The sequence below is a fragment of the Amblyraja radiata genome, chromosome 3 (assembly GCF_010909765.2).
Source record: "Amblyraja radiata isolate CabotCenter1 chromosome 3, sAmbRad1.1.pri, whole genome shotgun sequence".
NCBI classification, from domain to species: Eukaryota; Metazoa; Chordata; class Chondrichthyes; order Rajiformes; family Rajidae; genus Amblyraja; species Amblyraja radiata.
In genome coordinates, this window is record NC_045958.1 from 22753775 (window position 1) to 22769790 (window position 16016).

General features: G+C 47.7%; 1 protein-coding gene across 1 annotated transcript in view; it reads right to left on the reverse strand.

Annotated features, from left to right (window-relative positions):
• cdo1 (cysteine dioxygenase type 1) overlaps positions 1-8098 on the reverse strand; it is a 31651-nt gene extending 23553 nt beyond the window's left edge. Inside the window, exon 1 of the mRNA XM_033017456.1 lies at positions 7723-8098. Within this exon, the coding sequence (XP_032873347.1) occupies positions 7723-7892 (170 nt within the window). The 5' untranslated portion in view covers positions 7893-8098. The remainder of the gene's footprint in view (positions 1-7722) is intronic.
• Positions 8099-16016: the final 7918 nt, after the last annotated feature.

Below are 16016 nucleotides of genomic sequence, written 5' to 3' on the forward strand. Positions count from 1 at the left end.
TATTCCTCCTGTTTAATTTTTGACATCGAGTACTCATCCTTTATCTATCCATTTATGGTATCCACTTACAGACGAGACTTCTTTACAAATGCTGATCAACATACCATTGTTTCAATTCCAGCATCTGGTGGTGATTTGAGCTGAAGTGTCTGTGATGCTTTGCTTGTGTTTTGCCAATTTGGTGAGACTGGAACTTTGTACATGAGATAAGTGGGGTTGCCCAGGATCATCACCCCAACCCCAGGATCATCACCCCAACCCCAGGATCATCACCCCAACCCCAGGATCATCACCCCAACGAGGCAGAGCCGTGCTTACTCAGTAAATGACTCAGTGATACATTGACTGTTAAAGCTAAAATTCCTGCACCACAACCAGTGCTGCCACAATTGATTACAGCATGTCCCTCCCTTTGTACTAACCCTATTGTGCAAGAATTAGTCAAACTTGTATTTTTCCACCACCTCATCAAAATTCTACTACATTTACTGTATAGACTCAGAGCATGGAAACAGGCCCTTCGGCCTAACTTGTCCATACCGACCAACATGTCCCATCTACATCAGTCCAACCTGCCTGCGTTTGGCCCATATCACTCTACACCTATCCATGTACCTGTGTAAAATGTTTCTTAAATGTTGCAATAGTACCTCCCTCAACTACCTCCTCCAGCAGCTCATTCGATTCACCCACCACCCTTTGTGTAAAAAAGTAACCCCTCAGGTTCCTACCAAATCTTCCCCTTCACCTTAAAGCTGCCCTGAAGTGCGTTTGTGTTCTCTCCCTCCCCCTCCCCCGCTACCCCTCTCCGCCCCTCTCTCCACCTCCTTAATAGGGCTAAAGTAAAAGAATGAAGAGAAACTGCACAAATTAATGCATTGCGAATGTTAAGACAATTGATTACAAATCGTCCATAAAACATTCTATACATTGAACCACAGGAGATGTTATAATCGTCCCAGCTATCAAAAAAAGTTAAATGTTCGCATAATCCTTGAATGGTAACATTCGAGAAACGGTTGCTATAACACTTCTTGCTTCCATAACATTTGCAAAAACAGTTCTCAGACAAGGGTATAAAGATTGGCAGATGTCCTGGTATGTTTACTTGTTCAGATCTCAAAGATTGAAAAACAGATGATCAGATACCCTAAACATTAATTACAACTTAATCAGATGTTCCATTAATCCTCTTGCAAAAGGCAATGTTAAGTGTCATAAGTGATAGGAGAATTAGGCCATTCGGTAGAATTAGGCTAAGTCTACACGGCCATTCAATCATGGCTGATCTATCTCTCCCTCCTAACCCCATTCTCCTGCCTTCTCCCCATAACCTCTGGCACCTGTACTAATCAAGAATCTATCTATCTCTGCCTATAAAATATCCACTGACTTGGCCTCCACAGTCTTCAGGATTTTATCAGGATGCATCACAACTTGGTTTGGGAACAGCTCCATCCAATACCACAAGAAATTGCAGCTAATTGTGGACGACGCCAAGACCATCACACAAACCAACCTCCCCTTCTATTGACTCCATTTATCCCTCATGGTGACTCAACAAGGCCAGCAACATAATCAAGGACAATGGCCATTCCCTCTTTTCCCCCTCTCCCATCAGGCAAAAGGTATAGAAGTGTGAAAACGCGTACCTGCAGATTCAGGGACAGTTTCTTCCCAGCTGTTATCAGGCAACTGAATCATCCTACCACAACCGGAGAGCAGTGCTGAACTACTATCTACCTCTTTGGTGACCCTTGAACTATCCTTGATCGGACTTTACTGGCTTTACCTTGCACTAAACATTATTCCCTTTTCATTTAGACAGACACAAAATGCTGAAGTAACTCAACGGAACAGGCAGCATCACTGGATAGAAGGAATGGGTGACGTTTTGGGTTGAGATCTTTCTTACATACAATACAATACAATACAATTTATTGTCATTTGCGCCTCAGTGAGGCTCAAACGAAATTCTGTTTCCACAGCCATACAAACAAAGACAATTCCTAGACATACACACAATTTAGTTCACAAAAACATCCATCACAGTGGACCCACTGTGATGGAAGGCAAAGTCTTTTCTCTCCCCTGTTCTCCATGACCCTCCCGATGTCGAAGCCCCAGGCGGGCGATGATAAGTCCCACGGCCATTTTAGGCCGTGCCGGGCGATTTACGGCCCCGCTCCCGGTCTAGGAGTCTCGAAGTTGGAGCCCCCGGCGGGCGCTGGAATGTCCCACGGCCATGAAGCCGTGCCGGGTGATGTATGACCCCGCTCCAGGTCGTTCCAACCCCGCGACACGGGCTGGAGAAGTCGCGTTGCGGGAGCTCCGGGAAGCGGTCTCTCTCTCCCCCCGGACCCGCGAGCTCCCGATGTCCCAGTCCACCGGACCTGCGGCTGCGTTGCTGGAGCCTCCGAGCCCCAGGAGTCGAGTCGCAGCAGCGAGTCACCACCGCTCCCCACGCTCCGAGGCCAGCCAGCCCCACGATGGTGAGTAGTCCGCAGCTCCGCAGTCTCCCGAGCCCCCGGGTCGTTCAGGTTGGAGGTCGCTCCACGGTGCTAGGCCCCAACGACAACGGAGACCCGACCGGGAAAAGGTCGGGTCTCCCGGACAGGGAAGAGATTTTAAACAGTTTCCCCCTGCCCCCCCCCCCCCCCCCCGCCCCCCACATATACACATTTAAAACCAGTATTAAAAAACACCAACACTACATTTAACTAGACAAAAAATGTAGTGTAGTCAGACCGAATAAGTTAGTCCAGCATTTTGTGTCTATCTTCAGTGTAAACCTGCATCTGCAGTTCCTTCCTACACATTGCTTGTCATGTATCTACATAGTGTAAATGGTCTGATTGTAACCATGTATTGTCTTCCTGCTGACTGGAAAGCACACAACAAAAGCTGTTCACAGTACATCTGTACACTTGACAATGAACAAAACTGTAAACTGTTTCCCTGCTCTAACCTCATATTTTTTCCCCCCAATTTCAGGCTGCAAGATCCCATAAGACAACCTAAAATATACCAATCCAAATCCTAAAAATATACAAGTTCAAGAACCTAGAGTCTGAACATAGACTCAAAGTGCTGGGTTAACTCAGCGGGCCAGGCAGCATCTCTGGAGAAAGGAATGGGTGACATTTCGGGTCAGAACCCTTTTTCAGACTGCCTGAACATATTTCAGTTCCAATCCTTCTGCCTTATGCCTAGCCTAGCCTAGCCAGCAAGTAGGGTAGGGAAATACTGGGTATTTTCAGGGCCATGGTGGACAGATTTATTTCTGAATACGGGAGGTTAGGTCAGAAAATACTGGGTTTCATTCTTAATGTGCCAAATCTAATAAGTCTAAGGCAGTTTTTTTTTCTGCTGGGCCAAGCCGTTAGGGATGGGGATTGAGGTGCAGGAATCGGGAAGGAAGGAACGAGGAAACAGTACATTTTCAAAGAAGATTCTTGATACAACTCAATTTACATTGCCACAACATCTCAATCCAATGCTTCCTGTTAACATTTAAATTGGGATGTGAATATATGTTGCCTTTGTTCAAAATATGTTTAGCTTCTCGTAATACTATAATTGTTCAAGATTTGATATTATTTAGTTGTAAATGCTGTGCAACTTTTGTGAATGCACTCTAAATGAAGTTGAGAAAACTTAACGGGGTGAGATCAAAACTCCAAAATAGATTTTTGAATAATTAGGAAATACACAACTTGTTTAGAAACAAAGAATACAGTTACAACTGGTGCAATGAAAGATACAGAGAACATTTTTGCTAGAACTGAATTTGTTCTTGTATACCTTCATGGCTGTTCTTGTTCTTATTCAGTATTTAATTGTCCCTTTAAATCATTTTTATGCATTCCACTTCTAAAAATCTTTTCATTCCATTCCATCCTCCTAATCTGAGGAAGGACATTCTTGCCATAGAGGGAGTACAGAGAAGGTTCACCAGACTGATTCCTGGGATGTCAGGACATTCATATGAAGAAAGACTTGATAGACTCGGCTTGTACTCGCTAGAATTTAGAAGAGGGGATCTTATAGAAACTTACAAAATTCTTAAGTGGTTGGACAGGCTAGATGCAAGAAGATTGTTCCCGATGTTGGCGAAGTCCAGAACAAGGGGTCACAGTTTAAGGATAAAGGGGAAATCTTTTAGGACTGAGATGAGAAAAACATTTTTTACACAGGTGAATCTCTGGAATTCTCTGCCACAGAATGTAGTTGAGGCCAGTTCATTGGCTATATTTAAGAGGGAGTTAGATGTGGCCCTTGGGCTAAAGGGATCAGTGGGTATGGAGAGAAAGCAGGTACAGGATACTGAGTTGGATGATCAGCCATGATGATATTGAATGACGGTGCAGGCTCGAAGGGCCGAATGGCCTACTCCTGCACCTATTTTCTATGTTTCTATGATTTATTTGACCCAAAACCATCCCACTACAAGATTCTAGAGTTATTAATACACAATTTCATCAGTGGATCAATGTGCAGCATCCTCTCCTCAGTCAGCATATTCTGTCCTAAAGATGTGAATGCAAAAATATAGATTGTAAGTGCCACACTGTTGTAATGTTCCGTTGCCATCTTTCAGACATTAACCCATGCTCTGGCTAGCCTCATTGGTAGACGAGACGAAAAGGTACAAAGTTAAAATCCAACCTGAACATGACTCAAGTAGTCTGTCTCTGTGCCTCTCTGCACACAAACTTCTCCACAGATCCAGCGTGATCTAAAGTCTGAAGAAGGGTCGACCCAAAACATTACCCATTCCTTCTCTCCAGAGATGCTGCCCGGCCCGCTGAGTTACTCCAGCATTTTGTGTCTATCTTCGGTGTAAACCAGAAGGGCCGAATGGCCTACTCCTGCACCTATTTTCTATGTTTCTATCTGCAGTTCCTTCCTACATATGTAATCTATTGTCCTTTGTATAAAAGCAGGAAAGAAAGATCACCTTACTTGATCAAACCCCAAATTCTCTGGCAATGCATACAAGGTGTTGGGTTGAAGTTGGATGCAAAGTTCATCAGCTGGTATTAGGTAGCTGGGCTCCACTATGGGTAGGAATTTACTTCCAGTGTCCAGAGCATCACGGTGCAAATGTCACTGTTCTGTCTGGGAGCTTGTAGTGCTCAAAGTAGTTGTGTTTCCTGTATTGCAACTGTTAATATGTCACAACTACAATTTGTTTCACTTTGAAACTTTGCCATAGCGTTTGTTGAAAAAAATGGAACATACAAAACTACAGGAAGGGAACAGGCTCTTCAACCCAGTGGGTCTGTGCAGAACATATGCCAAGATCAACCTTTATCTGCCTGTACATAGTGTGGGAAAGCACATCTCGGACCCGCAAACGCTCAGCATAGGAGCACCGCAAGGCTGCGTACTCTCTCCTCTCCTCTCCATCAACGACTGCACCTCCACTGACTCCTCTGTCAAGCTTCTGAAGTTTGCGGACGGCACAACCCTGATTGGACTGATCCAGGATGGGGAGGAATCTGCCTACAGACAGGAAGTGTCACAGCTGGCGTCCAGGTGCCGTCGCAACAACCTAGAGCTCAATGCTCTTAAGACAGTGGAATTGATTGTAGACTTTCGGAGAGAGCTCCCCCTCCCCTCACCCCATTCACCATCAACAACACCACCACAGTCACATCTGTGGAGTCTTTTAAGTTCCTGGGAACCATCATCTCCAAGGGCCTTAAGTGGGGGGCTACCATCGACTCCACAGTCAAAAAGACATAACGTTGGATGTACTTCCTATGGCAGCTGAGGAAGCACAATCTGCCACAGGCAATGATGGTCCAATTCTACATGGCCATCGTAGAGTCTGTTCTCACCTTCTCCATCATGGTCTGGTTTGGCTCAGCCACCAAGCACGACACCTGGAGGCTGCAGCGAATCGTCCGATCAGCAGAGAAGGTTATTGGCTGCAACCTTCCCCCCATTGATGAACTGTACACTGCAAGGGCCAGGAAGCGAGCGGGCAAGATCATCTCTGACCCCTCTCACCCTGGCTACAAACTCTTTGAATCACTACCCTCTGGAAGGCGACTCCGGACTGTCAAAGCTGCCACAGCCAGACATAAAAACAGTTTTTATCCACGAGTAGTTGCTCTACTCAACAGCCAAAAATCTGTAGCCTCCCTTTGATCTGGTATTTTGTTGGTTCACATGCTTGATCAATGGTGTTTTATCATTAATGCTTTATTATTATTAATGTTTAGTGTTTTCGGAGTAATTCGTAACCGTCTCTGTATGTCATGTTGTTACTTGTGGGCGGAGCACCAAGGCAAATTCCTTGTATGTGAGTACTTGGCCAATAAACTTACTTACTTATATCCCTCCATTCCCTGCATATCATTGTGCCTATCTAAAAGTCTCTTAATGCCACAATTGTATCTGGTTCCACCACCATCCCCAAGTCATCAATCAAGTAATTCCACCATTTTCTGTTTTTTTTAGTCTTTTTATTTCAGCTTTCACAGTGTATAGTTTTTAATTGAAAATGTTCATCAGGTATCTATCAATGTTTTTTAAAGTAACTTCAATTCTGTTAGTATTTACAAGTGAAACATTAGACTTTTTAGGGTACATCATCATGCCTTAAAGCTTTTTTGGTATATAATCAAATACCTACATTTGCCTTAAAGTATTCAATCTAGTGAAATTCACATGGAGAAATGTTGTTAAAAAGTTAGTCTATTGCAATTAAATGTAGTCCATTTTTGCCGTAATTATTTACGTTAACCGTTCTTTTGCCTTCCACTGGCTAGCAGTGGAAAAAAAATACATCAAACTCACTACAAGTTGAACATTTAAAGTGGCAGAACTAATAAAACAGTAACAGGTCAGAATTATCATCCCCACCAAAATTGTAGTGAATACAGTTTACCCTTCTTACAGTAAATTCCGGGAAATGGCTGCTAAAGCTGGGATGGGATCAAAAGCTACAAAAAGCAAAATAGATCAAAACCTTAAAACGGGTTTTGATTTAAGTTGGGTTGGCATTGCTTATCACCTTGTTAAACATTTCCCAAGTGTATTGAATCGTTTCCATAGCATGCTGGCAAGTTGAATACAAGACTCTAACATTGTGAAATTCTATTTTGCAGCAGCCTTCCAGTCCCCGGCGAGCTGCAAGCGATCAGTTACCAAGAGCCAGGCAGCAACGTATTAGCAATTTAGATACGTTCCACAAATACCTCAGCACACGATTTTTTTTTTTAAACACCAACTCGTCTCTACCAACTTTAACTGGATTGAATTTTAACAAACTCTATTGATATTAAATCCTTGTTAGAAATTAATGAAACATAACATATAAGGATTAAAAAAAAAAAAGCGATTTAAAGGGGATAAATATTGTGTTAATTAAGTAGAACCGGTTATGTATTGTGTACGCGACTATTTTAGCGACAGAATTTTAAGTTCTTATATTCGGTCAGCAGTTGATTATGTTTCTACAACTGCAGGAAAGAATCCTGCAAGGGGCCCCAGTGGCCCGGACAATGTTCATACACAACCACAAGCTGTTCTAGCCGCTTCACTCCCCACTAGGCTAGGGCGATACGGCTGACTCTTTCCCCGCTGTCCACTGGGTTGTTCAGTCCCTGCGTGTGCAGAACACAGGCCATCCTTTTACCCAGCCATCAGTGAGCGCAGTCATGTATTTACCCACGGTGGAATCCACATCTCACCCGACAAAACTCTCACCTGTATTGGTCAAATTTGGCATATTTCAGCCACTCGTGGGGGTCGCTTTGGTAGGATTCCATCAAAGCTTGCACTTCGTCCACATCGACTTTGTCACCGGCGAAAATCTGGTGCAAACCTTGAATTACATCCGTCAAGCTGTGAGATTTGTGTGTTTCTGTCCGCTCCATAATCAGTGCTCTCCAATACTGCGACACAAACCAAACACCTTCCTTCCCCCAGCCGCCGGCTGCCTAATGCCAGCTATTTATAGAGTCGAGTAATGCGCCGGGGAAGGACCAACAGCCACGGAAGGGGGATCTTAAATTACGTTCCCTGAGCAGTTTATATTTTCCGGCTTTTACATTGAACGCATAGGTGTGTTGCAAGCAGATAAACAATGTATGTGCGCACTGGCATATTTAGTGAATAGTTATCTTATTTGGCTGAATTAATCAACAACTTGAACATAATCGCCCCCTTTAATTTGCGATGAAAGATATTTTTTAACGTGCTTGAGATGCAATAAAATCCTTCGGGTGTTTGATACACGAAGGAGGTAGTTAAGATCTTTGGTTGTTTTGCGTTAGGAGAAAGGTCTTAACCTGCCCGTCCGCTGATTCCCACCCGCATTTTGTTTTTGATATGATTCCAGCATCTGGAGATCCTTGTCTCACTTTTCACAAGGTCTACAGACATCACCACACCATGAAAGAATTCCGCCTTAAAATGGAAAGTGAAGGATTGGGGGAGTGAGTTGGCTTTGCTGGCGACCTAATTAAAAAAACGATACTGTAATGATGATGGCTAATATTTATGAAATGAATATGGAAAAGTCAATAGTTGCATGTTTCAGTCTTGCACTAAAATACAAAAGGAAATGGAACGAACCATTGATATTTCGCTTTGGTAGCTTACACCCCCGTGTATGAACATTGACTTCAGTCAGTAAGTCAGTCAGTAAGTAAGTCAGTAAGTAAGTCAGTAAGTAAGTAAGTCAGTCAGTCAGTCAGTCAGTAAGTCAGTAAGTAAGTCAGTAAGTAAGTCAGTCAGTCAGTCAGTCAGTCAGTCAGTCAGTCAGTTAGTTAGTTTATTGGCCAAGTATTCACATACAAGGAATTTGCCTTGGTGCTCCGCCCACAAGTAACAACATGACATACAGTGACAATTACGAATGACTCAGAAAACACTAAATATTAATAATAATAATACTAAAACATTAATGATAAAACACAAAAGGATTTACACTTCTTCCCACCCTGCTTCCTGTAAGGACTCCATCCCCTACTCCCAATTCCTCCGTCTATGCCGCATCTGCTCCCAGGATGAGGCGTTCCACACCAGGGCATCTGAAATGTCCTCATTCTTCAGGGAACGGGGGTTCCCCTCCTCCACCATAGATGAGGCTCGCACCAGGGTCTCTTCCATACCCCACAACACTGCTCTCTCTCCCCATCCCCGCACTCGCAACAAGGGCAGAGTCCCCCTAGTCCTCACCTTTCACCCCACCAGCCGTCACATACAACAAGTAATCCTATGTCAGTTTCGCCACCTCCAACGTGACCCCACCACTCGCCACATCTTCCTATCTCCCCCCATGTCTGCCTTCCGCAAAGACCACTCCCTCCGCAACTCCCTTGTCAATTCTTCCCTTCCCTCCCGTACCACCCGCTCCCCGGGCACTTTACGCTGCAACCGCAAGAAATGCAACACCTGTCCCTTTACCTCCCCCCTCGACTCCATTCAAGGACCCAATCAGTCATTCCAGGTGCGACAGAGGTTCACCTGTATCTCCTCCAACCTCATCTACTGCATCCGCTGCTCTAGATGTCAGCTGATCTACATCGGTGAGACCAAGCGAAGGTTGGGCGACCGTTTCGCCGAACACCTCCGCTCGGTCGGCAAGAACCTACCTGACCTCCTGGTGGCTCAGCACTTCAACTCCCCCTCCCATTCCCTGTCCAACCTCTCTGTCCTGGGTCTCCTCCATGGCCAGAGTGAACAACACCGGAAATTGGAGGAACAGCACCTTGGGGAGTCTGCATCCTGCAGGCATGAACATTGAATTCTCCCAATTTTGTTAGCCCTTGCTGTCTCCTCCCCTTCCTCAGCCCTCGGGCTGTCTCCTCTCAGCCCTCGGGCTCCTCCTCCTCCTTTTTCCTTCCTTCTCCCCGCCACCCCCCTATCAGTCTGAAGAAGGGTTTCAGCCCGAAACGTTGCCTATTTCCTTCACTCCATAGATGCTGCTGCACCCGCTGAGTTTCTCCAGCATTTTTGTGTACCTTTAATGATAAAACACCATTGATCAAGCATGTGAACCAACAAAATACCAGATCAAAGGGAGGCTACAGATTTTTGGCTGTTGAGTAGAGCAACTACTCATGGATAAAAACAGCTTTTATGTCTGGCTGTGGCAGCTTTGACAGTCCGGAGTTGCCTTCCAGAGGGAAGTGATTCAAAGAGTTTGTGGCCAGGGTGCGAGGGGTCAGAGATGATCTTGCCCGCTCGCTTCCTGGCCCTTGCAGTGTACAGTTCATCAATGGAAGGAAGGTTGCAGCCAATAACCTTCTCTGCTGATCGGACGATTCGCTGCAGCCTCCAGGTGTCGTGCTTGGTGGCTGAGCCAAACCAGACCATGATGGAGGTGAGAACAGACTCTACGATGGCCGTGTAGAATTGGACCATCATTGCCTGTGGCAGATTATGCTTCCTCAGCTGCTGCAGGAAGTACATCCTCTGTTGTGCCTTTTTGACTGTGGAGTCGATGGTAGCCCCTCACTTAAGGTCCTTGGAGATGATGGTTCCCAGGAACTTAAAAGATTCCACAGATGTGACTGTGGTGTTGTTGATGGTGAGTGGGGAGAGGGGAGCAGGGGGCTCTCCTAAAGTCTACAATCAGTTCCACTGTCTTAAGAGCATTGAGCTCTAGGTTGTTGCGATGGCACCAGGACGCCAGCTGTGAAACATCCTGTCTGTAGGCAGATTCCTCCCCATCCTGGATCAGTGCAATCAGGGTTGTGTCATCCGTAAACTTGAGAAGCTTGACAGAGGTGTCTGTGGAGGTGCATTCGTTGGTGTAGAGAGAGTAGAGGAGAGGAGAGAGTATGCAGCCTTGCGGTGCTCCTATGCTGAGCGTTTGCGGGTCCAAGATGTGCTTTCCCAGCCTCACATGCTGCTTCCTGTCTGTCAGGAAGTTGGTGATCCACTGACAGAGGGGTTCAGGCACAGTCAACTTGGAAAGTTTGGAGTGTAGTAGCTCTGGCACAATAGTGTTGAATGCAGAGCTAATATCAACAAACAGGATCCTCGCATAGGCCCCCTGGCGGTCTAGGTGCGGTAGGAGGAAGTGCAGGCCCAGGTTGACTGCATCATCCACAGATCTATTGGCCCGATATACAAACTGCAGAGGGTCCAGCAGGGAGTTTGTGATATTTTGTCAGCGTGGCCAGCACAAGCCTTTCAACTGTCTTCATGACTACAGAGGTCAGTGCGACAGGCATGTAGTCATTAAGACAATTAATCCTTGCCTTTTTGGGTACAGGGACAATAATGGAGACTTTGAAGCAAGCAGGGACCTTAAACATCAGGGCAAACTACGTTGGTAGTACGGGCGCGTTTTGGTGCGATATGGACCAAATACGCCGCTATGGACTACTACTACCGGCTGCAAAGCCAAACATATCGGCCACAGAGCCGAATACGATCGGAGAGAGGAGAGAGAGGAGAGAGAGGAGGAGGAGGAGACGCAATCGGTGTGAGAGGAGGCAGAGATGGGGTAAAAGAGCAGGCTCTTACATGAGGCGGAGATGGGGGAAAAGAGCAGGCATTCACGCTAGACTAACAGCTAACCCCACCCCACCAGCAGTGCCCTCGCTTCTCCTCTCTAATGTCCGCTCCCTGGACAACAAACTTGACGAACTGCGTCTTCTCAAAACAACATACAGGGATATAAGAGACTGCTGTGTGTTTGTTTTCACGGAATCATGGCTCCACGGTAACATCCCGGACTCGGCGATACAGCTGGAGGGAATGACATCGTTCCGTGCGGACAGAGAGGCAGCTAGCTCTGGTAAGAGCCGAGGTGGAGGCCTGTGCTTGTACATAACCAAGGACTGGTGTGTGAACGCTACGATAGCTGGGAAACACTGCTCTCCGCTGATAGAATTCCTCATCGTGAAATGTCGGCCTTTCTATCTGCCGAGGGAATTCTCCGTTGTTTTTGTTGTGGCTGTATATGTTGCTCCAAGTGCTAACGCAAATTCTAAGGCCAACGAAGCACTGGGAGCCCTGCATGACATCATCAGTGAGTTCCAGACCAAATATCCTGACAGCTTTATTGTGGTGGCCGGAGATTTTAATCACACCAGCCTTAAGACTGTGCTCCCAAAATTCAAGCAATATGTAGATTTTGAGACCAGGGGAGAGAACGTCTTGGACTTGGATTACACCAACACCCCAGAGGCATACAAGGCAGCCCCACACCCTCACCTGGGCCACTCTGACCACATTTCAGTGTTTTTAACACCAGCCTACAGACCACTGCAAAACCAAGTCAGAGCGGAGAGAAAACACACCAGGGTCTGGCCAGAGGGGGCAGCCTCAGCACTGCAGGATTGCTTCCTGCACACTGACTGGGATGTGTTCAGGACAGCAGCATCCTATGAAGACCTCATTCACATCAAGGAGTACGCAGAGACTGTAACCAGCTACATTGCTAAGTCACCGAGGATGTCACTGTCATTAGAACCTTCACTGCACGTGGAACCTTCACTGCACGGCGGAGAGGAGAGCTCTTCAGCGCGTCGTCCACAGAGCGCAGAGGATTATTGGGACAGAGCTACCAGCCTTGGAGGGCATCTACCACACGCGGTGCCTCAGGAAGGCCGTCAGCATCCATAAAGACTCATCACACCCCTGTAACGGTCTGTTCGAACTACTTCCCTCCGGCAGACGTTACAAGGCCTTCTACGCCCGAACCTCCAGACTCAGAAACAGCTTTATTCCAAGAGTTATAGCGGCTCTGAACCGGCCCTGCTGAGTGCCCCCCACCCCCCCTGGACTGTCTCCCTCGGATGGCCACGACACACAGCTTATTTATTTATTTTACTTTTATTTTTCATCGGTTGGAGCTGCATACTAAATCTCGTTGCACTTACGTGCAATGACAATAAAAGATATTATTATTATTATTATTATTATTGAAATGAAAAGCCATGGATGACAGCGGAGGTGCGCTCGCTGCTGAGGGCCCGTGATGCAGCCGACAGAGCCAGTAACATAGCTGCTCTTCGATCTACCAGGACTGCACTGGAAAAAGGAATCAAGGCAGCGAAACGTGTGACACAGGAGACACCAGGAGGATGTGGAAGGGAATCCAAACACTGACGGGGTACAAGGCAAGGCAGCAGGTAACTGACACCGACACTTCTCTTGCAGATAAACTGAACAATTTCTTTGCACGTTTTGATGCAGCTAACACCACACCCAAGGGGAGAGCCAGCCCCTGCTTACAAACTGACCAGCCAGTCCTGATCATAGACTCAATGTACACACGGAGAACCCTGTCCAAGGTCAACCCGTGGAAAGCAGTTGGACCCGACAACATCCCAGGACGTGTGCTCAAGGAATGTGCTGATGAGTTAGCAGAAGTGCTAACAGACATCTTCAACATCTCCCTTAGTCAAGCCATTGTCCCCACATGCCTCAAAACTTCCACAATAATCTCAATAGCAAAGAAATCAGTTGTGGCCTGCCTAAATGATTACCGCCCTGTCGCCCTGACCCCCATAGTAATGAAGTGCTTTGAACGCCTGGTGAAACCCCACATTACTGCCAGCTCCCCTCATCGTTAGACCCCCTCCAGTTCACCTATCTCCCCAACCGTTCTACAGAAGATGCCATCTCTAATACGCTGCACACAATACTCATTCATCCAGAAAACAAAAACATCTACGCCAGAATCCTGTACATTGACCAGCTCAGCTTTTAACACCATCATCCCACAGAGACTTGTGGAGAAACTAACCCTGCTGGGCCTCAACACCACCCTTTGTCACTGGATCTTGGACTTTCTGACAGAGAGACCGCAGTCAGTCCATGTTGGCAAGAACACCTCGGGCTCGATCACACTGAGCACCGGCTCCCCTCAAAGCTGTGTGCTCAGCCCGCTGTTGTTCACACTGCTCACACATGACTGTGCTGCCAGATTCAGGGACAATAAGATCATAAAATTCGCAGATGACACAACAGTGGTGGGACTAATCAGCGGAGAGGATGAATCAATGTACAGGGAGGAAGTGAAACAACTAGTGGACTGGTGCGGCAACAACAATTTAGCATTAAACGTCGACAAAACAAAGGAGATGATTGTCGACTTCAGGAGGTCGCAGCCAAAACACACACCCCTCAACATCAGTGGCACCACGGTGGAGAGAGTGGAGAGCATAAAGTTCCTCGGTGTGCAAATTACAGACCGTCTCACCTGGTCCAGGAACATCACTGGGATTGTCAAACAGCGACTGAACTATCAGAGGAAACTCAAACAGGCCTCACTCCCCACCAACATCCTCAGGACTTTCTACAGGGGCACGGTGGAGTCTGAACTCACGTACTGCATAAACACCTGGTACTCCAACTGTAACTGCTCAGACAGGAAGGCTCAGCAGAGGGTAGTGAGGGGAGCAGAAAGGATCATTGGCATCTCCCTACCCTCGGTACAAGAACTGTTCCAGAGCCGCTGTCTGAAAAAAGCTCTGAGAAAAGCTAAGGACAAACTGCACCCCCTCCACACACATGTGGATCTCCTGCCATCAGGCAAGAGATACCGTAGCATCAAAGCCCGGACAACCAGACTGCTAGACAGCTTCCTGCCACAGACTGTGAGGTTGCTAAACAATCACTCCACCTGATTCTGCTGCTTTGCACTGACAATTTAATAACTCTGGCACTGGCCACTCAAATCAGCTGCCCTGGACATTTTAATGGCTGTTTTTACTGTATTTTAATGTTGCTGTTTTACCTGCTTTTAATTATCTACACTGTTTCATCAGGGACTGGATTGTTTTTACTGTTATTTTGTGTGAAATGTTTTAAGTTTAAGTTTTATGTGCGATGCTCTGGTATTCCCTGGGAAACGTCTTCTCATTTTGCACTGTACAATTGTTGCTTTGCAAGTTGACAATAAAGGTTGATTGATTGATTGATTGATTTATTCAGTCCATTCTTTCTTGTTGCGTCTCTTGTTGCGTTCTGCAGCCAGGGGACGGCTTCAGGCGGGGGCTGTCCAGGGGCCGGTGGGGGGAGCGTCCTGCAGCCGAGAGGGGAACGGCTTCAAGCGGGGGCTGTCGGGTGCCAGTGTGGAGGGGGGAGCGCTGCCCTGGTCTACCACTGCCGTAGCCTACTCCTGCCTACCCCTGCCGCTGCCTACCCCTGCCGCTGCCTACCCCTGCCGCTGCTGTGGCCTACCGGCTTCAGGTGGGGACTGGTGGGGAGCATCCTGCGGCTGGGGACGGTGCGGCTTCAGGCGGGGGCCAGTGAGGGTGGAGCGTCATGCAGCGGGGGAGGGGGACGGCTTCAGGAGGGGGCTGTCGGGGGCATGTGGGGGGGGGGAGAGTGTCCTGCAGCCGTGGCATTGGGAAGGCTTCAGGCAGGGGCCTATCGATATCGTAGCCTACTGCTGCTGCTGCCTATCGCTATCATGGCATACCACTGCCATGGCTTGTCGCTTCCGTGGCCTATCGCTGCCTACCGCTGCTGGCTTCAGGCGGGGACTGGTGGAGAGCATCCTGCAGCTGGGGATGGGAACAGCTTCAGGCGGGGGCTGGTGGGGGTTGGGGGAGCGTCCTGCAGCTCGGGACGGGATATCATCAGGTGGGGGCTGGTGGGGGGAGATGCGTTCTGCAGCAGGGTAAGGGGGACAGCTTCAGGCGGTGGCCGGCGGGAGCATTCTATAGCTGGGGGGATGGGGCCAGCTTCAGGCGGGGGCCACTGGAGGAGGGGGAGCGTCATACAATCGGGGGAGGGAAGGCTTCTGGCGGGGCCTGTCGGGGACCGGTGGGGAGGGGGATGAGCGTTGCCCTAGCCTACCGCTGTAGGATGCTCCCCCCCTCCCCCCCCGGCAGCCCCCTCCTGAAGCCATCCCCCTCCTCTCTGCAGAACGCTCCCCCCTCACCAGCCCCCGCCTGAAGCTGTCCTGTCCCCAGCTGCAGGATGCTCCCACCACCCCCACTGGGCCACGCCTGAAGCCAATTTGATTATATTTTGGGTGGATGTTTCTAGATTAATTTATGGGAATTAAACATTAAATTCCCATAAAG